The sequence below is a fragment of the Zootoca vivipara genome, chromosome 16 (genome assembly GCF_963506605.1).
Source record: "Zootoca vivipara chromosome 16, rZooViv1.1, whole genome shotgun sequence".
Lineage (NCBI taxonomy): Eukaryota > Metazoa > Chordata > Lepidosauria > Squamata > Lacertidae > Zootoca > Zootoca vivipara.
In genome coordinates, this window is record NC_083291.1 from 7646685 (window position 1) to 7674578 (window position 27894).

Consider the following 27894-nt stretch of genomic DNA (forward strand, 5'->3'; position numbering starts at 1 on the left):
AGTATCCTTCTTGAACTGTGGTGCCCAGAACTGGACACAGTATTCCAGGTGAGGTCTGACCAGAGCGGAATACAGTGGTACTATTACTTCCCTTGATCTAGATGCTATACTCCTATTGATGCAGCCCAGAATTGCATTGGCTTTTTTAGCTGCTGCATCACACTTCTTTCTCCCTTGGCCACCCCATAGCCACCAGAATCTCCTCTGTCAACTCCATGGAGAAGATCTTGTGGCTGCAGGAGAAGTTTCTGGGGGGGGGAGGAGGAGGAGGAGGAGGAGGAGGAGGAGGAGGAGGAGAAGAAGAAGAAGAAGAAGAGGAGGAGGAGGAGGAGGAGGAGGAGGAGGAGGAGGAGGAGGAGGAGGAGGAGGAGGAGGAGGAGGACATCGACTCACACAAAACTTGGATGTCACCCAATGTTTACATATTATAAAATAATATGTAATAAAATAATAATATTATGCCCAGAGATTTTAAAAATCAACACCATTCATATTTCATGATCACTGGAGTCTGGCAATCTTCCATAGACATGGGGTTATTCTATTTATCCTCACACCAATATGGACTACCTCAAGCCCACTCAGCGAGTTTCATACTTAACTGAGAATGTAACCTAGGTCCAACTCTGTATTAAATATACCATGTGTATCTTTCCATATACACAACACACCCTAACCACCTGATTTAATGCCCAGGGCATTAACTGAATATTAATCAAAAAAATTTATTTTTATGTTTATTGGTCACTTTTTGGCCATAGCAACTCAAAAGCGTCTTAAAACATTTTAAGCCAAAAACAAATACACATGCATAAATACATTAAGACCAGTTTCTCAGATGTTTGCTTCAGACACCACCATATAAAATGTTGCATATGTTTGAAGGGCACACAAGGTCGTACAAGCCAAACTGCAAAATATTTAACGTACTGAAATACTTTAAGTGCTGCTGAAACCAGCAGGACTTAAAACTAGGGCAGTTTACAAGCATTGCTGCCAAAGGCTGCAATTCTATACATATGCATTTGGAAGTGTTATCCTGAAATCAATATGATCCAGTTCCAAATAAATTGGTTTAGGTTTGAGGTGCAAAGGGAGATCTGTTGCTAAAAACCACGAAGAGCTGCATGTGTACGACATAAAAGGGGAAAGGGAAGTTTCCTGAAGCCCGGCATCAAACAGGAGGAGATTAGAAAATAACAAACAGGACAGGACCTCAAAGGCTCACTTTACCTAAAACTTGATGAAAAAGATAAGGAGCTCCCTCGTGGTAAATTTAAATAATGCAAGGACTAGAAAGCAGTTTGGTGCTTTCTCCTTAGCTCAATTTTAAAACTCAATAATCAGGTTTCAAAAAGTCACCCGAAATGTGAGCGTAGTACACCTAGGAATCTGAAATATTTATTCGCAGAGTGACTTGCGGTTCAAGAGTATTGAAGCCAATATCAACAGGTGATACAGACTTTTAGCACATGGCTCTCCTAAATTTGACTCAGGGAATGGAAAGTGTTGCAGTTGGGGAGACGAGGAAGGGATAAGAATATTTTAAAGTTATTTTTCTATACCACGTTCCTTATAGTCACACTCATTTCCACGGGTCCAACGCGAAAATGTTAACAGAAGCATAGAACCTATAAATACAAATTGGGACGCTTTCCCTTATTTAAAGTATTACTGAATTGATACTGAAAAGCAGCCTTTGTAAAGCACTTTGAGGTTTCTTCTACTGTATAACCAAGCAATAATATAATTTTTAAATGAAATAAATAAATAAATAAATAAAAGCCAGTTCGGCTGAAACTCTGTCTACGCTCCAGAACTGTGTGTCTATATTTTGGATTTGCTCTGAACGAGGAAACTACAGAAGTTTAAGCTAAATACCTTCCATAACAGAAATAAGGCACTGGATTGGACAGCAACAGTTCAGGATTATTTTTATTTTTTAAAAAAGAATAAATTATAAATTGTGTACCCTTCTCTCTCAATTTGATCCTTTTACGTGGTTTTGTGCCATATTATGCATTGCTCGTCATTTTTAATGTCGTTTAGTAATTCTTTATCGTAGCAGTTAAGTGTAAACTGTAAACTGTTAAGTGTAAACTGCTGATATTTAACTTTACTATTTACTATAATAATTTTTTAAAAAATGTTTTTTATTTATTTCAATTTTAAAAACCTTACAAAAAGGGCATAGATACAAAGGGGGGAAAGGGATAAACATTGGAACATTTCGTTGTTGTATACAAAAGAAAAATTCCATTTTCAAAAATAAAGTGGGGGGGAAAAGGAAAAAGGAAAAGAAAAGTTACAAAATAAAAATAAAATACAAAACCACGAAAAGTACAGTCTTCCAATCATATCCTGTGTAATTTATGTACATCCGTCTTATTTCACACACAAGTTTCACCTCTATATCCCCTTCTTTTAAATTTCAGCATGGTTCAAATCTAGTCTCCTTTCAGGATTTGGTTGCTTTATTCATTGTCATATAATCATCAAAAATCCTCCACTCCTTTATTTTTTGTTTTGTTTGCCCTCTGATTTTTCCAGTGACTTTAGCTAGCTGTTAATATTCCTTCATTAAAATTTGCCAATCTGTTATGTTTGGTGTGCTCTTGTTCTTCCAATTTATTGCGATCAAAACTCTCGCTGCTATAATACCAAATATTGAATATTACTTTATTTGATATAAGTTGTTTATTTTATAGTTATGTGTCCATTTTGATTTTTTTTTGGGGGGGGTATTAAATTTAATTGTGATCAGGTGTGCTGTCTACTTTGTCATTTCTTTCAGCTTGCAATCTGCTTTGGGAATAGCAAGATACACTTACAATTGCATCCTCCCAACATCATCCCCTTGGCTCTCTCAGCCTTGTTTTTTATTTCTGATTAATTACAAGCCTTGTGGGAACACATGCCAGTTTTTATCCCATAACAGCTTTTTCTATTTTTGGAAGCTTATTAGCAGGTTATAAAGGGAACTGCCCACAAACTACCCACAGTGGCCAATAACAATGTGATTTCTGCCTCACTCTATTCCAACATGAAGGGGCTCAAAATACCCCAAGTAAAACTTATTTACCTGCTGTAGTGGAAGTGCCCCTCCCTGCCCCTCTTAACCAGTTCCTCTAATCCAAGACAGAACTGGGAAAACAGGGAGGGGGGGGCACTGTTTTTCAAGAAATACACAAAAGGGCAAAAGCTGCCACCACTTCCGAGCAACCTTAAAGCAGGGTCCAAGGAAGTCAACTCCTGCTGTTACCAGGCTTGCATGGCCCTGAGCCACTTTACCATGGCGCAGGCAGAAATTCAACAGGTAGGGTCGAGCAGTCAGGTACTGGTTTCGCTTCACAGGCAAAAGACACAAAAGAGAAGGCCAAAAGTCCTTTCAAGATTTATTAAAAGAAAGAACAACTAAAATGGTTACACAGTTCTCAGAAAGGTTTTGTTGTTGTTGTTGTCTAGTCACGTCCGACTCTTCGTGACCCCATGGACCATTGCACGCCAGGCACTCCTGTCTTCCACTGCCTCCCGCAGTTTGGTCAGACTCATGTTCGTAGCTTCGAGAACACTGTCCAACCATCTTGTCCTCTGTCGTCCCCTTCTCCTAGTGCCCTCAATCTTTCCCAACATCAGGGTAAAATTTTTGTTGGTTGATGCAAACCCACGTATTACCCATGCGGTAGCGGTTTTTGTGATGAAGGCCATGAAAGCCAGGGAAAGATTTATAGATGACAATGTAAAGACCCCTTCATCGTCTGTTTAACTCGTTGCTTGTTTTCCTTCTCTTCGTGTTTTGTGGGATGAAGGTTTTGTTGGGATATTGTTGTTGTTGTTTAGTCGTTTAGTCGTGTCCGACTCTTCGTGACCCCATGGACCATAGCACGCCAGGCACTCCTGTCTTGCACTGCCTCCCGCAGTTTGGTCAAACTCATGTTCGTAGCTTCGAGAACACTGTCCAACCATCTTGTCCTCTGTCGTCCCCTTCTCCTAGTGCCCTCAATCTTTCCCAACATCAGGGTCTTTTCCAAGGATTCTTCTCTTCTCATGAGGTGGCCAAAGTATTGGAGCCTCAGCTTCACGATCTGTCCTTCCAGGGAGCACTCAGGGCTGATTTCCTTCAGAATGGATAGGTTTGATCTTCTTGCAGTCCATGGGACTCTCAAGAGTCTCCTCCAGCACCATAATTCAAAAGCATCAAGCCTTCTTGATGGTCCAGCTCTCACTTCCATACATCACTACTGGGAAAACCATTTGTTGTTGTTTAGTCGTTTAGTCATGTCCGACTCTTCGTGACCCCATGGACCATAGCACGCCAGGCACTCTATACGGACCTTTGTCGGCAAGGTGATGTCTCTACTTCGTGACTGCTGTCACCATCTGCAGTGATCATGGAACCCAAGAAAATAAAATCTCTCACTGCCTCCATTTCTATTTGCCAGGAGGTGATGGGAAAAGTGGCCATGATCTTGGTTTTTTTGATGTTGAGCTTTAGACCATATTTTGCGCTCTCCTCTTTCACCCTTGTTAAAAGGTTCTTTAATTCCTCCTCACTTTCTGCCATCAAGGTGGTGTCATCTGCATATCTGAAGTTGTTCTCAGAAAAGTTACAAACAGAAAATAAAACCGTGGTAAAGTATAACTAACTAAAACTCATACTCACAAAGAAACTTGAGAGCCAAAGGATGTTCCCGGCCTCCCTAAGAGTAGAAGCATGGCCAGCAGCCGATCCAAAGTGCGAGCAAATTAACATTTCAAACCAGCCCTTTATCCACCCTGAAAGTACCACTAGGGGTTCCGATCAGGGGCCAATCAACGTAGAATAACCAATGGAAATAACCAATGGCAAGGAGATGAGCATTCATCATCTGATTGTCAAAGATCAAGGCAGCTGAGCCCTGTTACGTCTCTACACAGCCTGGGACCTGAGATACTCCCTGCGGGACTGCCTCTCCCGGTATGCCCCGCAGAGGACATTAAGGTCCACAAATAATAACATACTGGAGATCCCGAGTCACAAGGTGGTTAGACTGGCCTCAACCAGGACCAGGGCCTACTCAGTACTAGCCCCGACCTGGTGGAACGCTCTCTCTCAGGAGACTAGGGCCCAGCGGGAGTTGTCATCTTTTCGTAGGGCCTGCAAGACAGAGCTGTTCCGTTTGGCTTTTGGACTGACTCAGTCTGACCCCGGTTTTACCCTCCCCTAAGGTTTTATCCTACAGATATTTAAATGAGGATCCACTTGTCGACTCCCATTTTAAAATTGAATTTTAATACTGTATTTAATCTGTATTTTAATTTAATTCTTTCTTTTATGCTTGTTTTGATATTTTTGTGGTTAGCCGCCCTGAGCCCAGCCTTGACTGGGAAGGATGGGGTATAAATAAAATTATTATTATTATTATTATTATTATTATTATTATTATTATGCATTCTCAAGCACTTTTAACACATCTGGGGTTTGTAATCAGCCCAGGGTTGATAACCTCCTGGGTTCTTACCCCCTTCCAATATACATCCTTTCACACAACTGTAGCAGTTTTCACTTCAACATGTAAATCAGATACCGTGTTTCCCCTTTTTTAAGACACCGTCTTATAACTTTTTTTTCTCAAAAAACCACAGGGTGTCTTATTTTCGGTGGGGTGTCTTTTTTAAAAAAATTACCTGTCATCTAGCCCAAATTCTACCATCAAGTTATCCCAATGCAGATGCAGCACATGAGTGTCTGATGAGAGGGGAAAGAGACGGAGAAGGAGGGAGGGAGAGAAGTCCTAGAGCAACCCCCCAGCCCTCCGGATGCTGCAGTCGCCCTCCCACCCAGTCCCCTGATTTCTGCTGATCCGGACGCCACAGGCTCAGGCACTCCGCCCGGCCCGGCAAGGCGCTCTAAGCACTTGGCGTTGCGGAGCGCTCGGCGTGCTCCATGCTGCAGCCGCCAGTTCGGGCGGCGGGGAGGCAGACCTCCTCGGCGGGGCCAGGCGGAGGCCGCTAACTCAGGCGCTCCGCCCGGCCCGACAGAGCGCTCCAAGCGCTCGGCGCTCCGGAGCACTTGCTGTGCTCCACGCTGCAGCCGCCGGTTCTGGGCGGCGGGGAGGCAGACCTCCTCGGCGGGGCCAGGTGGAGGCCGCTAACTCAGGCGCTCCGCCCGGCCCGACAGAGCGCTCCAAGCGCTCAGCGCTCCGGAGCACTTGCTGTGCTCCACGCTGCAGCCGCCGGTTCTGGGCGGCGGGGAGGCAGACCTCCTCGGCGGGGCCAGGCGGAGGCCGCTAACTCAGGCGCTCCGCCCGGCCCGACAGAGCGCTCCAAGCGCTCGGCGCTCCGGAGCACTTGCTGTGCTCCACGCTGCAGCTGCCGGTTCTGGGCGGCGGGGAGGCAGACCTCCTCGGCGGGGCCAGGCGGAGGCCACTAACTCAGGCGCTCCGCCCGGCCCGACAGAGCGCTCCAAGCGCTCGGCGCTCCGGAGCGCTTGGTGCGCTCCACGCTGCAGCTGCCGGTTCTGGGTGGCAGCGAGGCAGGTCTCCTCGGCTGGGCCAGGCGGAGGCCGCTGGCTTAGGTGCTCCGCCCGGCCGGCGCTCCAAGTGCTTGGCGCTCCAAGCGCTCAGCGCTGCAGCCGTCGGTTCTGGGCAGCGGGGAGGCAGGTCTCCTCGGCGGGGCCAGGCGGAGGCCACTGGCTCAGGCGCTCTGCCCGGCCCGACAGAGCGCTCCAAGCGCTCGGTGCTCCGGAGCGCTCGGTGCGCTCCACGCTGCAGCTGCCGGTTGTGGGTGGCGGCGAGGCAGTTCTCCTCGGCTGGGCCGGGCGGAGGCCGCTGGCTGGGGTGCTCGCCCAGCCCGGCAGGGCGCTCCAACTGTTTGGTGCTGCGGAGAACTTGGCACGCTCCACGTTGCAGCCGCCAGTTCTGGCTCCAGGCACCGAGCCGTCAGGCCTCCTGCTGCTGCTGCTGCTGCAGCCGACATTCTGAGTCCCGCTGGCTGGCTGGGGCGCTCGGCTTTCTCGCTCCATATGGCATGGAGGTATGCCTTATTTTCGGGGTATGTCTTATATTTCGCAAATGTTTAAAAATCCTGCCATGGCTTACTTTATGATTACGTCTTAAAAAAGGGGAAACACGGTAGTTGTTGGTGTCTTTTTTTTGCCAAAGGGGAAGTAGTGAAAGGGTCTTGTATTGCTTCTTTTCCTCTCCAAATACTGGCGCGAAAATTCCTGTCTGCTCCCCTCTCAATTCCTCCACACATGCAAGACTCGTGCTACTTCTGCAAAACTCCCAAACTAAGTGAGATAGAGCCCACTTCATCCCAAATCTTCTGGGTAGTCAGTGAGGACCCCTCTGATAATACTTCCGGGTTTGCCGCGTGTGTATCCCAAAGAATACGTAACCAGAGGTGCGTGTAAGTAGAGATACCACTGTAGTGGTATACAACACTTCATCAAATAAAATGCACTACATGGATTAAAATGAAAACCAGTAAACCAGTAAACATGAGCAGCACATATTATAAATATAATAAAATAATAAAGCACCCAGTCATTAAACCAGCCACTTCCACAGGAAGGCAGGAGCAGGCGGGGAGCTGCATCCTAAACAGACATCTGAAAACTGTTGGCAACCACAGGTCTAATGGGAGGGAGAATAACATATAGGGGGCCACAGCAGAGAAGGCCTCGCTTGCTCCATGCTATTATACAGCAAAACAGCCCCTGATGGAGGCAAAAGAAAGGCGTGGGTTAGCAGGAAGCAGGAAGCAGGAGATGCGCTTCTTCAAATACTTGCAACCCAGGCAGAGAGAGCTTTGTATACCAAAGTCAGTAACTTAACCTGAGCCTGGTAGCAAATTCTAGCAGGCCAAGGCAGGGATTGTCCATCTTCATTTAGCGGAATTTATCTTCTGCTGTGGTTGTCCACTAACCTCATACATCCTAGCCCTGGTGTTGGGAGCATTCGGACCCCAAGGCGCTCACTTGTGGGGGTGCCTCAGGGATCCGTCCTCTCCACCATGCTTTTTAACATCTATATGAAGCCGTTGGGAGAGATCATCACAGGGTTTGGGCTGGGTGTTCATTAGTATGCGGATGATACCCAGCTCTACCTGTCCTTTAAATCGGAACCAGTGAAGGCGGTGAACGTCTTGTGTGTGTGTCTGGAGGCAGTTGAAAGAAGGGTGGTGGCTAACAGAACTGAGGCTGAATACTGACAAGACAGAAGTACTGTTTTGGGGCAACAGGGTGGGCCTGATCCTGGGCATGAATGGGGTAACTGTGCCCCTGAAGGACCAGGTGTGCAGCCTGGGAATCATTCTGGACTCACAGCTGTCCATGGAGGCGCAGGTCAATTCTGTGTCCAGGGCAGCTGTCTACCAGCTCCATCTGGTACGCAGGCTGAGACCCTACCTGCCCGCAGACTGTCTCGCCAGAGTGGTGCATGCTCTAGTTATCTCCCTCTTGGACTACTGCAATGTGCTCTACGTGGGGCTACCTTTGAAGGTGACTCAGAAAATACAACTAATCCAGAATGCGGCAGCTAGACTGGTGACTGGGAGTGGCCACCGAGACCATATAACACCAGTCCTAAAGGATCTACACAGGCTCCCAGTACGTTTCCAAGCACAATTCAAAGTCTTTGTGCTGACCTTTAAAACCCTAAACAGCCTTGGTCCAGTATACCAGAAGGAGCATCTCCACCCCACATCGTTCAGCCCAGACACTGAGGTCCAGCGCCGAGGACCTTCTGGTGGTTCCCTCACTGCAAGAAGCAAAGTTACAGGGAACCAGGCAGAGGGCCTTCTTGGCAGTGGCACCCTCCCTGTGGAATGCCCTCCCATCAGATGTCAATGAAATTAAAAACTATCTGACTTTTAGAAGACATCTGAAGGCAGCCTTGCATCGGGAGGTTTTTTAATGTTTGATTATTTATTATGTTTTAACATATGTTTGGAAGCTGCCCAGAGTGGCTAGGGAAACCCAGCCAGATGGGCGGGGTATAAATAATAAAATTACTGTTATTACAGAGACCGCTTCTGGGGCTTTCTCACAGTTCAATTAAACCACAGAGATCCCAAATACACGAGTGCACCGTTCGTTCCTACCTACACATTAAAGGCGCCTTAATAGCTAAACAAGACATACTGTATTTTTCCATGTATAACACGCCCCCATGTATGAGAACACAGGCCGAGCATCTATCCTTTACTGCTAGCTACTAAAATCAAAAAGTACATAGGGAACACAATGACACAACGTTTGAAACCCCTATCTAGATCAGAGTGAAAGTACATCAGGGTACATCAGGGTACCTCGGGCTAAGAACTTAATATGTTCTGGAGGTCCGTTCTTAAGCTGAAACTGTTCTTAACCTGAAGCACCACTTTAGCTAATGGGGCCTCCCGCTACCGCTGTGCCGCGATTTCTGTTCTCGTCCTGAAGCAAAGTTCTTAACCTGAGGTACTATTTCTGGGTTAGCAGAGTTTGTAACCTCGAGGTACCACTGTACATTAGTCAGGGAAGAGGGTGTAGGTACCAGCACCCCAGGGCCCTGGGTGCCCGCCCAACTACCCACAAAATTTCCCACGAAGGGGCCGGGCACCCACAAATGTCAGTTCCAGGGCCACATGCGCTGCGTGGCACCCACGGCCCTGGGCACCCATGGGTGTGGGGCCAAGTTGGCCCTCCTGGAGGAGAGCATTCCACCTCTCTCTCCATGGGCAGAGCAAAGATTTTTTTGGGGGGGAGGGAGGCAGCCAAAGTTATTTTAAGGGGATCCTCCCAAGGGGAGGTGCAGGCTTCTGCTGGGAGAGGGGGGCACACAGGACCTCAGATAATTGCGTGCTTTCGATTCTTTTCACAGCATTGTGGCGACGCCCACGTCTCCCTCTCCCAGGGATGCAGGTGCGCAGTGAGGACGGGGGAAGGGAACAGGATTCCTGTTCGAAGGGGCGGGCTGACAGGCTTTATATTGGGGTGGTGGGGCAGAACCTCAGTTAGTTATGTACTTGATTTTTTTGGGGGGGGAGCACCCTGCCCACCCACGCACCCCACTCTTGGCCACGGAAGAAGGGACCTAGGACCCGGCAAGCCAGAGCGCGCGCTAGCCGCCGCCACCTGCGTTACCTGGCGCGCAGGGCGTTGAAATCCTCGCCGGGGCGGCGCTCCGCCGGCTGCACCAGCCTCCGCAGGGAGAGGTGCGCGATCCCGCGCAGCGCCAGCAAGTAGAGCAGCAGCACCAGGGCCGTGCGCGCCTCCGGCAGCAGCAGCAGCGGGAGGCCCCGCGCTCCTCCTCCTCCTCCTCCCCGGCTGCCCGGCGGCAGCTTCTTCCCGTCCAGTCCGTCGGGCGGCTCCTGGTCCGGGCGCCACGGCGGCGGCTGCTGCTGCGGGTGCTGGTGGTGGTTTGGGCGAGGGTGCTGCTGCTGCTGCTGCGTACGGAGGCGCCTCACGGCACCCACGGCGGCCGAGCTGCGCTCCATGGTGGAGACCTCGGGTGCCTGGCTTTGGCTTGCAGCAGCAGCAACAGCAGCAGCAGCTGTATGGCAACGGCGGGAGGGCCAAAAGGCCGGGGCCAACCCACCTTGCTTTCGCGAGAGGGAGGCGGGCTCAGGAGTCGCTTCGCAAGGTAGCCTGGGCAGGAAATGTCAGGCGGCGCTCCTCCTTCTCCTTCTCTTGGTCCCGCCCGCCCGCCACCCCGACAGGGTCAACCGCGGTGACTTTGCGCCAGGGCGCAAGTACGCGCGCTGCTTGGTCCTCCTCGCCCACGCTCCTTCTTGGCACGAGTCGTGCGCAGAGCCGGACCTGGGAAGGTCCCCTAGCGATGGGCAAATTGGGGTGCCCCCCCAGCAGCCCCCCCAGAAAAAACAAAATATGCGTCTGGAGCAAGCCAGAGAGGTGGGAGGGGTGCAAATAATAACATTAGGCTATTGGTTTTGATGCAGTTCAAAAAAAGCAAGCCGCGTTGCTGCTGGTGGTTTTGTTTTGTTTGCAAGGACGCAAAACTTGCATGCACGCCCGCCGAGATGTACGCGCGTGCATTATGCCCCGTGCAACGCGCTGGCAGGGAGGGCTCTTCTTCCTGGCGTTATTTTGATCTGCTGTCGGTGGGGCGCCCCCTGGTTTAGGTGGGGATAAGTCATAAAAAGAACGGGGAAACGAAGGAAGAGTGTGCAAGGGAGGGAGGGAAGTTAGTCGAACCAAGTTCTGGTTTCTGCCACGATGGCTCCGTCAGCGCTTCTTTCGAAAGATCAAGTGTCAAATTCTTTCCATTTTTTTTAAACTCTTTTTTGTGTCCTTGGTTTTCCAGTGTGCTTAGTCTTCCTATTAAGTAGCTCAGCAGTGTGTCTGCATCACCCATATATAGCTGCCAAGTTATCCCTTTTTTACCGTAAGGGAAATTCCCTTATGCTGAATAGGCTTCCTCGTGAGAAAAGGGAAAACTTGGCAGCTAGGCCCATAGCAGGCAGGGAAGGGGGTCTACCGTGACAAATTTGATGCGGCTGTGCCCCATTACTGTTCTCAAACACCAGGGGGGGGGACTCCTGGAACAGCTGAAGTGATGATAAAAAGAAATGTCAGTGAGCATGTGTAGTTATTTTTTCTCTTCCCTGCTAAAAAGCTACCACTTTTTCCACACTTTGTACACAAGATTTCCAGTCAGGCCGGATAAATTACTTGGGGTGGGGAGGGAGGTGTTTAAACCCTCAGTATTATTTCTGTTTTTATACTGCTTTGTTTTACTATACAGTATATTGTTATGAGTTGGGGTGCCAGGGTTTGGGAGTGTCAGGTTTCCTTAATTTCCTGTGTCTGATACATGGGCGTACCCAGGATCAAAGCTAGGGGGGGCACACCAGCCACGCCCCCCAGCCACCCTGTTGGCTAGCTGGCAATGACATGGCCAGGATCCCCCCAGGAGGCATGGTCAACGTCCACGCCCCCCAGAGGAAAAGGGGCCGTTTGCAAGGGCAGCACACTGAGCCATTCACGCTTGCACTCCTGCCTCTCCCGCTCCTTTAATGGCAGCAGTGGCTAAAACGAGGCAGCAACAGCGAAGCTGCCTCCGTTGAAGGAAACCTGGACCTGGGCTAACTTCAGCCCACACTTTTTCAAGTCATAGCGAGCACATGCCACGGAGCATTGTGGGGCAGCACTTTCTGTGCTGTGCTCGCTGTGACTTGAAGGAGTGTGGGCTGAAGTTAGCCCAGGTCCAGTTCCAGGTTTATGTCAAGCAGGCTGAGGCGGAGCACAGCAGGCAGCGTCCCTGCCTGTCCTCTCCAGCTGCCCTGCTTCTAGGGGGGGCAGCTGCTCCCCCCTGCCACATGCTGGGTACACCCATGGTCTGATAGGTGGATTTAGCCAAGTGTCTGAGGGACAGTGGGCTGGACAGTGTGGGGGGGACGGAATATATTTTGGGGGGGAAAATGAACAAAGTCCTATGCCCCACAAATAACCCAGAGATGCATTTTAAATAACACACATGCTACTCATGTAAAAACACGCTGATTTAGAAGGCGATTGGGCCGGATCTGGCCCCTGGGCCTTAGTTTGCCTATTCATGGTTTAGCGGCTTAGCCTGTATCTTAACATTGGTTAAATCCACCTATCAGACCCAGGAAATTAAGGAAGTTGCCTAGGGCGCCAAAATGGAGGGGGCGCTGGTGTGTCTCCCCGCTCGCAAATGCTCTCTCTGCCTCCGCCGCCACTTTCGCTGCTGCTGCTGCAGAGGCGTTTCCCTGCAATGCCCAGCAGGGGGCGCAGGGCCGCGCCACACAACGGAGCCAGAAATCAAACCAATCAATCGAAGCAGGTGGGGAGGCGGGGGAACCTGAGCGCGTGCCCGCCCAGTTGTTAGGAAGACGGGTTTTAAAAAAAGAAAAGGAAAAAAGAGTGTGCGGCCTGCGGGGCGGGGCGGTGGAGGACATGCTCCACACTCCAGGCTCCTCCCCTCCTTGGCCAATTGCCGAGCGGGAAGGTGGGGGGGGCGCGCCAGAAGGTGATCTCGCCTAGGGCGCAAAAAACCCTAGCGCCGGCCCTGATCCCAGCAGGATACCCAGGGGGATCACTCAAAGTCCATCTGTCACAGCCTCATCCCCTCCTTTAATGCCCAAGTAGGGTTACTGCCACATCTACTTGTACCAGAGCTACATTTTAGCCCCCTCGCTTTTCAAGTTTTACATCAACAACATAGTCCCACATTTTAGCCCAAGCTCCCTCTCCCTCTCCGTTACTTAGAAACAGGAAGGTGTTCTGCTTGCTGTATGTGAACGATATAGTCCAGGGGTCGGCAACCTAAGGCCCATGGGCCACAAGTGGGGGTCATTTAACCAGCCCCTGAGCCGCCCCCGAACCGAGCTGCCCGCTCAGCGAGTCCCCACGTGCTGCTCTAAACCGGCGCAGCGCAGGGAGTCGCTTCTGCGGTGCCGGAAATCGCATCTGCGCAGACACAGACGCCGGAAATTGTGGGTGCACAGTAATTATAATTACTGTTGTATAGTGGAAAAGATGGGCAACAGACACAGCTTCTTTAAGCAACAACTCTTTATTGCAGCAGTTAGAACTCCTCCATGTTCTCTCTCCACAACAGCGCAGCTTGCTGTCTTATATAATGTCAAGCAATTAGTAACAGTAACAAATTCCAGCTAACCAATCCTTGAACAGCAGCTCCCAACCCTTCATTTGCATACTGGTGGCCCAGTGTGAGAACTGCAGCCGATTTCAATAAATAACAATTACTACCCTGCCCATCTGACTGGGTTGCCCCAACCACTCTGGGTGGCTTCCAACCAAGCATTATAGACAGCAAAGTCAACGTATTCAGCTGAATTCTACCATTATCTTGTTGGTTTTATTTTGTATGCCTCATTGCTATGCCATGATGTGTGGCAAAACCTGGATCAAAAACATATAGAAAAGGGATTACCGGTTGTATTTTTTAAAAAAGAATTTGAATTCCTTGCTACAGCAATAATAATTGTTCTAAGCCCATATATAGCATCCCGGCCACCCTACTTGAATGTTTGACGGATAAATGTTGCTTTTCATGCACAGGGCTAAATAAATATTTGAATTAAGGAATTTATTTAAAGACAGTTGGCGCATAAGTCTTTATTTTTTAAATTTACACTCTGCCTTTCTTCTTCCCACTAGAGCAAGATCAGACTAAAGAAAATAAAGCGAGAGAAGTCCCCATTTTTAACCCGATTTAGCATAAATCTTAAAGATTGGGGGGCTCCTAAAGGCTTTTGCCAGTGTCTGCAAGTCTTCCACCCCCCCCCCCCCAAGAACATAGCAAGACTGTCCTTAAATGGAAGGGAAGAAATTGCACTTTCTTCCATTTTAACACAGAGATGTGACGCTAATCTGCAATTGTGAATTCATAGTAAAGTGTTATATGGGCCTTGTTTCAGAGACATTTATTTGCGGGTATCTATTAAAGAATTCCCACATGTTATATTGGTTAGGTTATGTTGGTCACACTAAACTTCTGCCAGAAAACTTTTTTCAACAGTTTCCAATAAACATTACAATATGTTTGACACTCGCCCATGAAACATTCTGTATATTGCTGAAGATGGATTTTTAAAAAAACAAAAAAACCATACTTTTAGAGAAGACAATTGTTTTAGAGAAAACAAGTTGCACATAAATTCTTGAGGCTGGTCATATCTTTTAAAACACACACATATAAAATAATCTAATCTACCTGTGGCACACTTTTCTTGATTATTTTTGTAGGGAAGATTATGTCAGCATAATTTTTGGAGTATAGTAATTGGAGTTCAAATAATATTAGCTGAAGCACAAAATATGTAAAGAAGCTTACGAGTGTTACATTAGTCACGACAGAGTTACCCTACATCCATTATGCCCTCACAATGTTCCTCCATCCAGTTTCCTGCTTGTCCAAAGCAAAAGTTAGTATCCTTGGGACTCACAAAGGGAATATCAAGCTATTAGCATTGAAAAGAGCTTGGCAGTAATATAATCCAAAGGCTAAAATGTGTTTGGGACAAAAAACCACCCCCTCTTTGTATCCATTGGAACCATTTATCAGACATGAATTCCTTAAGGAAGTAAATGACTCACGTTTAACTACGGTAACATCTCTGCATCTAGCACAGACAAGATGGTAAAGGTGACATGTTACTGGAGTTCCCTCTAGAGGAAACATTAAAAAATAACATGTTTTGTTTCATCTGAAAACCAATCATACAACAAAGGATTGAAGGCTCACAGTCAAATATAAGGAAAGGAAATAACTTTTTGAAAGGAAAGGGAATGAATGCTGTCTTAAATGTGCATTTCATATTCGACTTCCTTTAGTAATGTTTTCTTTTGAAATGTTTAAATTAATTTTGTTGTTAGCTTTGCTCCGTTAAATGTGCATTTTGTAATGCGTTATTTGTAATCTTTAAGATAGGGTTGCCATATTTAAAGAAGTAAAAGTTGACCCTTTTTTTGAGGGGGGGGAGTTTAAAAAACCTGGACATTGTGGCGATTTCCTGAAATCCCCCCCCCCAGAAAATCTGGACGTATGGCCAACCCTACTTTAAGAAATTATTTTAGTTTATAGTTTACTTTCTTCAGTAACGTTTTATTCCAGATTGTTTCATTCGACATTTTAACGTGTTGTAAACTGCTTTTGAGATTTTTATTTCCCTTAAAAATATAAAGCTGTATAGGAATGAAGCACAAAATGAACCCTCTCCTATTTCATGTACAAGAGGTGACCAGGGCTGGATTTCGGTTTGATGAGGCCCTAAGCTACTGAAGGTAATGGGGCCCTTTATATGTCCAGCTGTCCTTTGTCAACAACAAATTGTCGCTGTTTTTTGTGTTGAATATATGCTATATGGTAACTTATGGACCTAATGGGTATCTAAAGCCACTTGCACGTAACAAACATGTATTTTTATCAAAGTAATTGTTGAACTGAAATACAATTAAGAAGAAGTATCTTAATAGTGAAATACAATTAAGAAATATATTAATAGTGAAATAATTTTTAAGCTCTAACTTAAAATGATTAGGCATTCATAACAAACTTACTAACGCAAACGCATTGGCATTTGGCAATAATAAAAGTTCCTTTAGAAACACAATTTACAAAGACTCATAATCTAGTCTTTAGAAACTTGCTATAACATGAAATAATACCCGTAATAGCAAACCAGTGATATTTTAGGGAGCAGGCTAGCAGGCAGGGCCCATGACTTACATCATAGGAGCCTACACAACACAAAACACTGTTGCTGTATGTAGGTTTTATTTTGTTTTTATCTTATATTTTGGAAATGTACATCCAGTCTTTTTTCCTTTAATTTTTTTTGGGGGCCCCCAAGAGAGTGGGGCCCTAAGCTATACCTTGTTTAGCTTAGACGTAAATACAGCGCTGGAGCTGACTGAGCGGGAAGTGGACTCGCAAGAGTTCAGATACACAGGGATTCCAAAGAAAGATGAGAGATGAGGTCTAACTTGTAATTTTTTTAAAGGGACAAACTTACAGCAAAGGTCCGAAGGCTCCCTCCTCACCCCTGAGCACAGCGTTCGGTGGAAAAGACTCCGTAGCGAGAAGATGGCTTGTCGGTACCCAACTCCACACACAACCTTTAGAGACCCAGGTAGGCTACGTTACCTGGGAACACAGGTGGCTTGTATTAACCATCGCCTCCTCCCCCTTTAGCTGTGCCTGGGGCTACATCCAATCATGTGAAATGCAGATGAGCTCCATGCTACAGCTGCTCCCAGGGTCATCTTGGCCATTGTTGGCCACAAGCAGGGCTTCCAAACCAGCTCGCCTTTCCTGGTCAACACAATGATTGGCCCTGCTCGGCACTTAGGAGTAGCATGGTACCGGTAGAAATACTTCTGCTGGGTGTTGTGTGGCAATGTCCCTCCTTCCCGTGTAATAAAGACACAAGACGTGGTAAATAAGTTTAATTGGGTGGTTAAGGCCACAACTTTATTGATTACGAATGTTGAGCAGAATTGGCTTAGGCGTTGGAATCAGACTATATCCGACTCCAACCCGTGTGTTGGAGCCCGTGAGAAGTTAAGCACCAGTAAGGAGCCCAGTGATGTACATCTACCGGAAGTCCTCCTGTGGCCACCGAAGGGGCGTGCCCTACGGCCCTGGCATCTCCAGGCTCAGGACCAAGCCCCGCCCCCGGAATCCTTTAACGGAATTACTTCTCCAAATTTGGGCAGTTGCTGACGTAACCTGCCCCTCTCCGTCTAATTGTTATGCAAATTTCCAACGCCTAACCGCCTAACCTAAGTTGTGACGGATTGCTATGAGGTAGGCAAAAAACCCATTGCAGCTAACCCCCAATGGGAAAAATCCTACCAGGCCCCCTGGCCAACCAGGGCGACCAACTGACGTCCCCTACCTAAGGGGTGGGCGGGCGGGTGAATCGTTCGCTCCGGTGAACGGGGCAAAAGAGGCAGAGTTCCCGCCTGCAGGGAGCTTTAAACTCGAAGCCCTGCCCCCGACCGACCTGATTGGTCGGCCCGGGTGTGATGCAGGTGAGAACCTTCCATTGCGCAGGGGCTGAGCTGGCAGCCCCTGTGCAATGGTTCAGTCGGGAAGCCCACAACCCCACGTCTGTAGCAGGCGCGGAAGTGGCTTTACCAGACAACAACAACAAAATGGATTTAAAAAAAGAAATAGATCTGTAAAGAGGTCTTCTGCCAGCTGCATAGGAGTTAAAATGGGAAGGGGGCGGTTAATATATAGCCAATTTGGAATTTATACGAGCAGACTAATAAAGACCCCCCCCCCAGCAAAACCAAGACCAGGCTCAAGCCAATGTTTTCACCTTATAAACTGCTCGGTTATTAATATTTTTCTGCAACTGCCTGCTCCGAAGGCATTAGCTAACACGGACGGGGATCTCTTCATCGCTCTTGAGAATAATAGACCTTTGACATCTGGAATCTTGAGTCATCTGAATGTAAAATCAGCCCATGGGCAAAGCACAAATGCATTGGCATTATCATCACATGGGCTATTTGTGACTGCCTGGCTGCTGGCACTGACAAAGAACCCCTTTATGTAATGCGCTCTCTCTGCAAGCCGTTATTGATGGATTCTTCTCTGAGAGGGAAGAAAGTATACCTGATTTGTTTTTAGCCATAAGGAGTACAAGAAAGCCTCTCATTGACTTTGGGTCTCATGCTATTCCCCCCCTGCTTTCCCTCTCTCCCCCCCCCAACCTCATGGCTCTTTCTACCCTGCTTCCATGGGCTCAAGTCCATGTTTTCACCTTATAAACTGCTCGGTTATTAATATTAATTGTGCAATGTAGGATAACGTAGCATGGAAAAGGTGCTAATTTTGATGGCACTCCATGCAACTGTTGTGGTGGCCTGAAGCAAATATTTACATGCTTTAAAATAAATAAAAAAGGCACATGCTGGACTTTAGAGAAAACCAAGTGGTGAGTATTATACTCTTTCACTCAAGTATTGTGCCCCACCCCCATCGAATTTATTAAAGCCGGACAGGACAGTGAAAAATACAGGCAGAAAATCTGTGCCTAGTAGGTCCATTACTCAGACACCATCTTAAGAGACCCTCTGCTGAACTCACAGACCTGAGGGAGGAAGGAAGGATAGTAATCAATAAATTTATCCTCTCCTAGCATCTATAAAAGGTAAAGGGACCCCTGACAGTTAAGACCAGTCGCGGACGACTCTGGGGTTGCGGCGCTCATCTCGCTTTACTGGCCGGGCGAGCCGGCAGTTTTGTCCACAGACACCTTCCAGGTCATGTGGCCAGCAGGACTAGCTGCTTCTGGCGAATCAGAGCAGCGCACGGAAATGCCGTTTACCTTCCCGCCGGAGTGGTACCTATTTATCTACTTGCACTTTGACGTGCTTTCGAACTGCTAGGTTGGCAGGAGCTGGGACAGAGCAACGGGAGCTCACCCCGTCGCGGGGATTCAAACCGCCAATCTTCTGATCGGCAAGCCCAAGAGGCTCTCTGTGGTTTAGACCACAGCGCCACCTCCACCCCCCTAGCATCTATACACATCACTAATTAGACCTTTTATTTATTGCCTGCTACCAGTTCGTGTTCAATGCTGTATGGGCAGTTAATTCAGATGAACCCCTCTAGAATGAACCCCACCTCCTTATTGGTTCTATATTTCTATAGGTAGCTTTTGTGTAAATCTTTAATTTATTTTTATTTAAAAAAATCTTTACATTTGTTTTACAAGATTGCAGGCTGAGCCCTTAACCAGCTTGCAGGGAAGTCTCTTTCCATATTAATCTCACCATATTTTAAACAGCAGAGGCCTTGATGCAAGTACCCTCTTTGATGTCAAAAATGATGGAGCTTAGATAGGACAGTTTCATTGGCATCCCCACAACTTCGGGGTCCCATCAGGCCACCCGATTATTAGAATTCAGGTGCAGTTTGAGCTGAGATGATCATACCAGCAGCTGTCCTTTGTACTTGTATTAAGCATTTGCTTCTGCCCCTCTGCAGTGCTCCAAGAAAAGAGGCATGGATTGCTGCACACAATAACTGAACAGCTACTCTTTATTGGTTTGCATAAGGCTGCAATCCTAGACACACTTAGCTAGGGAGCAAGTCCCCACTGAACTGAATGTGGCTTCCCTCTGGGAGGGGTTTGGGTAGAAATGGAAAGAACAGAAACCATTTCTTGGGTCTTAGCCTTTCACGCCAATTAAAGCGATCAAAAAGCTGCGCCGCCAGGAATTCAAACTCGTGATGGTCATGAGAGCTCAGTAGTCCTAAGGAGGAAAATTAAAAAAGTAAAAAAGAGATAGAGGAGGAAGGAAATCTGGTTATGCCTTAGCACTCAGCCAGAAAGTCTGCAAGAAAGGTAAGCCTTGTTTATTTATTTCACAAGATTTTCACATTGTATTAAATTTCAGTTACAGGTAGGTAGCCGTGTTGGTCTGAGTCGAAACAAAATAAAAAAGCACCTTAAAGACCAACTAAGTTTTGATTTTGGTATGAGCTTTCGTGTGCATGCACACTTCATCAGATACACAGGATTTTTATTAAATTTCAGTTTGACCAGTTTTCTTATCTCTGAAAAAATGTATTTGATTAAGAAATAAGCTTCTTAAATTGTGGGACCTTTAGCATGGGTTCCTCCCCCTTCCTTACCTGACTGTGGTACCTCTGTAATTTTAGTTCACAGCGCAATTTACTATTCTGTGCACTGCTGAAATCAGAGCCTGCAATCCTGCACTTGATATAGGCTGTTTCAATCTCCTTTCATTTAATTAGATTTAAGTAGCATAGCTGTGGGCAAGACTGCAGCTAAAATGTTTATCTGTGTGCTTTTCTGGATAAAGCCATTCAGTTGGATTTGATATGGCTGGTTAATTTTCCTCGGGTATTTACACAAATAACAACCAGATAAATCCATCAGATTGTGACATTAGGAAAAGCACAGGGCAATATTGGTCTACTGCCTTTGCAGAGTTGTGTTCATTCACATCCTAATAGCAAAACCTATTAAGTTTTTTCTTTTTTTTTAAAGTTACACAATGCTCCAGTGTCTCCCTTCCCCCCCCCCCAAAAAAAATCAAGGGTCACCGAATTCTAATCTAAATCCTGGAATCTCTCTCTGTTCTTCAAACAGTGGTCCAGGGACTGGAAGTTTATTTCATTTTTTTAAATAGGTTTATTACGTTTTGGTGTAATAACTGACCCAACTCCCTCTTGCAGTCAGTGATCTGGCGCCATTAAAAAATTGATGCTATCTAGCTGTAAGAACACTCTGCCCACTTTTTATTACTGTATTTAAAACATTTCCCCCTTTCTTTTATGAATTAAAAGTGTGTGTGTTTGTTTTTTACCATGTTTAAATTTGATAGCATTCAAGGATAAAATTTCAGAGTCAGGCCTGCCCTGCAGTCCACTTTCTGTCTCTTTGCTACATTACCAGAATGTTTGACCAGCTAGCCCTGAATTGTCTGCTCTGATTGACAGCAGGTCTTCAAGGGCTCAGACAGCCTCTTTCACATAACTTGCTCTCTGTTCTACCTTTTAACTGGGTATGCAAGAGACTAAATATAGGATGATTCTGAATGCAAAACCTTTGGCCCACCCTACGCTATAAAATGCATGTGCTCTGAACCTGCTATGCATATAGATATTCTGCAGATTACAATAGTCTGAAATGTCCCCGTCCCCGTCCCCCCCGCCCTCTAAAACCAGAGTGCATGGGAGGAAAGAAGTAAATGTGTGGGGAAATGTCGATGAGACTATTTATTTCACTCAGATTCTTCACATGCAGAACTATTTAAATGCTTTAATAAGCAACCGGCTCATTCACTCATTGAGATTTCCTTTAAGTGGTCAGTGCAAACATTTGCCTTTAATGCATTAATGTCTAATCATTTCCCCACCATCCTTCCCCCCCTCTTTCGAAGGATTGAGACGATATCTAAAGCAAACTAGGAAAGACAATAAAATAAAATTTTAAAAAAACGTAAAAATAAAAACCTTTCTGAACCCTAGATCAGGCGTAGGCAAACTCGGCCCTCCAGATGTGTTGGGACTACAATTCCCATCATCCCTGACCAACTGGTCCTGTTAGTTAGGGATCATAGGAGTTGTAGTCCCAAAACATCTGAAGGGCCTATGCCTGCCCTAGATGGTCACCACCCAAGACTTCAGCTGAGTAGCTCTGCATGTTTGGGGATAATGGCCAGTAAGCTGTTTTCTTTCTTAAGAAACTGTCCTGTCAAGAAGTGATGCTGTGTTTCTGCCAAGATGATCAAGGATACAATGAACATGCCACGTGGAGAATGGTCACCCCTTTGTCCATTTTGTAGGTTTGATCTGAACCAAACAAGATGCCCAGGGGACAGCACTACCTAGATGGCAACTTTGCTCGAGGAAAGGGATCCAGCTCTCTGTCAGCGGAAGAGTAAGCAGAGCATCGGACTTATTGACCGACTATTTCAATGCCCTTCCAAATGTGCAATTTTAGTCGCAAAAGGGAGAGTGATTTTCTCCATCTGAGTTCAGGGTGTTGCTCAGAGACAAGATCAGCTCTCAGCTCATCAATTTATAACCACTACCCCCAACTGTGATTGTCCTAAGGGTGTGCCTGCATGAATGTGTTGTTCTTGTTGGGCTTCTGATGTGCTGGTTCACTGCATCTAATCCCTAATATCTCCAGGCTTTTGAAGATTACCCACCCTGACTTCAGTTCTTCACAGTTTATGCAGTAGACCAGGGGAGCGGCAGGGTCAATGTGAGAATGGCACAGTCTAAGCTACACCATAAGAGGTGGTTAGCAGCCTGGCCCAGGGCTCAAATTATTGGGGTGGGGAAGCTTGAGGGCTTCTAATGAAAACCCAAACCTGACTTTTCTCAGTAATTTAAGCCAAATCGTACCCCACCCTTCTAACAACAGTAGTTAAATAGGCTGTCACAAAACTGTGAGGGGTGAGTGCCAGTAAGCATGGCAAAAGCCGGGACCTACATATGAATATAGGCGACCTAAAGAGGCCAGTGATGGAAACGTTATCTCTTAAAATACCTCCTGCTAGCAGGTGATCAAGGCCCTGGTCAACAGAGCAAGAATCTTGGAGAGATGGGAGTTGATATGACAACACAGTAATTAATTCACCTTTTACTGAAATTCTCAGTAACAGGTTGACAACACTAATTATGCTCATAATGCTAATTGCGTTACATTCGTAGTTACACAATCACATGACTGAGGGGGCCAGGTCCAATCAATGTAGCCAATTTGGGTTAGCAGGGAGTCATAGGTGATGGTCTACACAGAGCTTTGATCAGAAAGCTGTTGCCTTGTTATCTGCTGGACACAAAGTTGTCAACAGTCTGTGTTCTGGGATTTCCTTTGACTCAGATGTCTGTGTTAGGAAACACCTCTCTGCACAAATAGACCGTTTCCCACATTCCTCTGAGGCCTCCAGTATCTTCCTCTGTGTCTTTCGTTCTGGTTGGTATCAGACCCAGCCCACCGAGGAGGGTTGCCCGAGGTTGATTTGAGTGCCTGGCATAGCTTAGTTGGTGGACCATGGGACTCTGAATCCCTAGCATCTCTAGGTAGACCTGGGAAAGAATCCTGCTTGGAGCCCCAGATAGCCTCTGCTAGTCCGGGTAGACATTATCAAGCCATACAGAGCAAGGGTCTGACTCAATTTAAGGCACCTTCCTACATTCCTAAGTTGAATATCCCAAGCTTAATGGAACTTTTGACATACAAGATGTCATCTTATTGAACACAGTGAGGTTTACATTCAGGGTGTCCTTCGGAGGTCTTTCTTTGCAAGGGACGTGGGTGGCGCTGTGGTCTAAACCACTGAGGCTCTTGGGCTTGCCAATCGGAAGGTCGGCGGTTTGAATCCCCACAACGGTGTGAGCTCCCATTGCTCTGTACCAGCTCCTGCCAACCTAGCAGTTCAGAAGCATGCAAGCGCAAGTAGATAAATAGGTACTGCTGCGGTGGGAAGGTAAATGGTTTTTCCGTGTGCTCTGGTTCCCGTCACGGTGTTCCGTTGCACCAGAAGCAGTTTAGTCAACCTGGCCACACGACCTAGAAAGCTGTCTGTGGACAAACGTCAGCTCCCGCAGCCTGAGAGATGAGCGCTGCAACCCCATAGTCACCTTTGACTGGACTTAACCGTCCAGTGGTTCTTTACCTTTACCTTACCTTTCTTTGCAGTAGCATCGTGCCTTTGGAATGACTTCTCTGAGGGGCATCTTGCTTCCGTTCTGCTTCCTTTTTTTATGGCAGGTGAAGATGCTCCTCTTTGCCCAGACCTTTGGTAGAGGTGCATTGAGTTTTGATAAGTTTGTTTTCACTGCCGCGCCTGCCTTATTTCTTATTTTTATTGTTCCGATTTTATTGTCATTGTTCAATTTCAGCGTATTTATGTATTTTCCACCCTGGGACTTTCAGGTGAGAGGTGGACTATAAACACCACAAATAAACAAATAATCATTTGCGCATTCACTTTTACGTCCCATCACCCTCAGGGGGACGTACCCGTCCCCTCCACTGTGTGAGAGGTTGTCTCTTGCGTGAGATGCAGTTATGTGCATGCCATTTTCAGCTGCAGCATGAAATATTTTTGAACTCGGCCCTTACACCCCCTCTAAATCCTATTGTGTCAGTGTTGTAATAAGGAGATAATTCCATATCAAAATATATTTGGATGGAAGCCTCATTATGCAGTGTGCCAGTTGTATTGCAGCCCATAATCAAAAGCCCATCTTTATTTCTTTGTTCCTGCCTGCCTGTGGGTTTTTGGTGGGTTTTTTTGCACAAATTCTGTACTGAATATGCAGAGTTTCATAGAGTTGATTCAACATGCTGATCGCATTCCCTACAAAGCTACAAAAGGAAAAACCAGTTGTTGCGTCTACTGGTTTGCCTGACCCGGTGTTAAACAGGGCATAGTAAAATCTTCCTTGTTCCCATCTGTGTTTTGTAATGGTGTCTTCTTCTTCTTTCCCAAACAGGGCTGCAGGCATTGGAATTCTTGTTGTGATTCTTACAGCTTTGCTGATTATTGGCTGTTGGTATTACAAAAAGCGCAATGGTTATAGAAGCCTTCTGGTAAGGATAAAAATTAAAATAAAATTTAAAAAGCTGCATTTCAGTTCTGTCCAGGATCCACAGTCCAGTAGTCTTTCCCCCTAAATTCTGATGTGCAAATACACTTCATGGTTACTCAGTACTGGTGAGGCAAATACACTCTGGCACTGTACTTCCTATGATCTAGAGTTAAACCTAAACATAGGGAGCAGATACTAGCCCTGTCATAAGTTAAGCCTTGGGTGTACTCAATGTGCACAATAGCCTATGACAGCCTTTGCCAGCCTGATTGCCCTCCAGATGTTTGGGAGATCCCCATCAGACGCAGCCCGCAGAGGGTTGCCAAAGGTTGAAGCAGCTAGGCTGTATTGCAAGACTATAGCTCGTTAAGAATCACACGAGAGCAAGTAGGACCCCACTTTCACTGCGACTTAAAGAGCAAATTTTGTGCGAGACCACATGTGAATGCGGATAAAAAAGAAACTGAAAGCACATTGACATTACAGACAGATGATGTAAGCCACAAACAGATATAGGCCTCATGTGCAAAACACTCTTAGACTTAATTCTCATTACTGGTGTTTTTATTATTATGGACCTTCTAATTTTCCTTGCACTCAAATGTCTCGTCTCTCTGCCCTTTTCTCCCTGTGTGCCACAGAGTAAGAATTTTGGAGAGATCACTGGAAGGATCTCGGAAGGCAAAAGTGGTTTGCTGGGCTCCAAATTGCCCTTGCAGGAATACAACAGCAACAGAAGCCATGTGGTAAGATTATCTTCTCTCTTAACATTTGGAAACCCTTTCCATGATCACCAGAGAGTGCAGTGAGAGGGCCAGTGGGGTGTAGTGGTTAGAGCAGTCATCCCCAAACTTCAGCCCTCCAGATGTTTTGGACTACAATTCCCATCATCTCTGACCACTGGGCCTGTTAGCTAGGGATCATGGGAGTTGTAGGCCAAAACATCTGGAGGGCCGCAGTTTGGGGGTGCCTGGGTTAGAGCTTTAGACTAGGACCTGAGAGACTGGGGTTCAAATCCCCACTCAGCCATGTTGCTCACGGGGTGACCTTGGGCCAGTCATTGCATCTTAGCCTAACCTATCTCACAGGGTTGTTCTGAGGTTAAAATGGGGGTGTCCATGTGACTTTGAGCTCCTTAGAGCAAAGGTGGGACATGAAATGAACAAATAAATAACTGTTGCTGAAGAATCAACACCACACTGGTACAGAATAATAGGGGCTGAATGATTTTTTACAAATGAAATTTCCTCCCTGAGATATTCTGATGGGGTGGCTGGTACCCCATGGCCCTGAGGTTCAAAAGGCCTTTACCAGGAACCGAGGCTTTAGTGTCCTGTGGAACTACTTGTCAATAGTGTTGGTCGGGAATAGGTATACGAAAAGGAGAATTCCTGCATGCTGAGGTACAGGTTTCGGACGACTACTCTTTGGTGAGTGAACTCCAGCAGAGATTTAAAATAAAATATATATACAGCAAAGTCAAGTGTGGAAATATAATCTGTTAGACCTTTAAAATACGCCCTTATGAGTTCCAAAGCTTCCCTCTTCCCTTACCATAGAAAATTGTTTACTTACAAATTCTTCAAAAGTCAGGTTCATGTACTTTTCCATGTGGCTTTGACTGGCTGGCTAAGCCAAGTGAGGGTGGCCAATGGGTCTCAAACCCTCAGTGAGTTACAGACTTTCCCTGTAGGTGAAGACAGGCTCCGGCAGATTGAGCCGTCAAGACCTATAGTGGTGTAGAGGGAAGTGAGGGGGAAACTCATCAACCCGAGAAGGTAGTCCATCTAGAAGGAGGAAAACTCTGATTCTAAAGCTGCCTTGTCAGATATATGGAGTGGAGTTGCTAAGATGGTTGGAAGTCTCCTTCTGGCAACTCCTGCAGCTAAGCTGGTGCCAAATGTCTTGCTCTGCTTTCCTTTGGACCACATCCTCAAGGCTGATGTCTGCGCAGTCCAGGGCGCAGGTCACTTCGTTGCTGCTAACACCGTGGTTCAACTTCACTCCTGGAGGCACACTCCATTGTCTCTCGAGACAGAGAGATGCCAGCAATCTTGACATAATGTTTGAATGTGATGATTATGGGAAGCACATTAAGAACCGTCTGGCATTATTAGCTTAATGAAGCTATAAAGCGCCTTGAGCCTAGGGCTTGCTGATCGGAAGGTCAGCGGTTTGAATCCCTGCGACGGGGTGAGCTCCCATTGTTCGGTCCCAGCTCCTGCCAACCTAGCCGTTCAAAAGCATGTCAAAAGTGCAAGTAGATAAATAGGTACCGCTCCGGCGGGAAGGTAAACGGCGTTTCTGTGCGCAGCTCTGGTTTCGCCAGAAGCAGCTCATTCATGCTGGCCACATGACCCGGAAAAACTGTCTGCGGACAAATGTCATCTGCCTCGGCCAGTAAAGTGAGAAGAGCGCCGCAACCGCAGTCGTTCGCGACTGGACTTAACTGTCAGGGGTCCCTTTACCTTTTTATTTACAACTTAGCATATCATGAATAACTTTTCCCTTTCCTGACTTCCATTTTCACAGGTGCCTGATGCTCCACCGGCCTATGACAAAATATCTGCCACCCTTTTGCCACCACCATATGCACCATGAAGCAGGAACCATTTAAATCCAGCGCTTGAATGATTACACGCACCGTCTTTCATTTTTAGCTACACCTCTTGAAAAACAATGCATGCTATTGCGAATGTTTCTAGAAGCCATTATTGCTTAAGAAAATGCAGCTGTTCCCAATTGTATGAGATAACTGGAATGCTTTTGTACCTGCATTCCAGTTGCCTGGAGTCATTCAGTGTAAGAGATGCTCTGATATGCTTGGTATCGCTCCTGGAATAAAATATAACAAATACCGAAGAGCAAGGACCAGCCTTCCTGAACCAGTGCTTTAAAAGAAGTTTATGGGTGCTTTCATTTTGACTCAAGAAATTACTGTTTGATAGTTCAAATCGGGAAGAATACAGTAAATCAGGCATCCCCAAACTTCGGCCCTCCAGATGTTTTGGACTACAATTCCCATCATCCCTGACCACTGGTCCTGTTAGGTAGGGATTATGGGAGTTGTAGGCCAAAACATCTGGAGGGCCGCAGTTTGGGGATGCCTGCAGTAAATGGACAAAAGTACAAAGATTCACAAAATGTTTAGGGGTATGTGTATCCCCAGGGGGGAAAAAGCACTGATAATAACCCTCACACATGGACTCTATTACTCTTTGGTTCTTTTTGAGATTTACTAAAAGAATAAATGATTTTATCTCTTTAATGCTTCTCATTATGTGGCATGCGAATAAATAAAGCCCCTTTTAGCTTCTTGTGCTTT

The 27894-nt window shown here is 46.6% G+C and overlaps 2 protein-coding genes across 4 annotated transcripts in view; one reads left to right on the forward strand and one right to left on the reverse strand.

The window, feature by feature from the left end:
- ERMP1 (endoplasmic reticulum metallopeptidase 1) overlaps positions 1–10573 on the reverse strand; it is a 53596-nt gene extending 43023 nt beyond the window's left edge. For both annotated transcript variants that reach the window (XM_060268853.1, XM_060268851.1), the window contains exon 1: positions 10106–10573. In XM_060268853.1, the coding sequence (XP_060124836.1) occupies positions 10106–10458 (353 nt within the window). In that variant the 5' untranslated portion in view covers positions 10459–10573. The remainder of the gene's footprint in view (positions 1–10105) is intronic.
- Positions 10574–16512: 5939 nt separating this feature from the next.
- MLANA (melan-A) lies at positions 16513–27884 on the forward strand. 2 transcript variants are annotated; one of them, XM_060269194.1, is made up of 5 exons: positions 16513–16602; positions 21806–21900; positions 24474–24570; positions 25211–25315; positions 27102–27884. In XM_060269194.1, the coding sequence occupies exons 2-5, from the start codon at positions 21827–21829 to the stop codon at positions 27168–27170; spliced, it is 345 nt and encodes a 114-aa protein (XP_060125177.1). In that variant the 5' UTR covers positions 16513–16602; positions 21806–21826; the 3' UTR covers positions 27171–27884. The 2 variants fall into 2 exon arrangements, with proteins under 2 accessions (XP_060125177.1, XP_034996949.1); XM_035141058.2 differs by lacking the exon at positions 16513–16602 and adding an exon at positions 19706–19836.
- Positions 27885–27894: the final 10 nt, after the last annotated feature.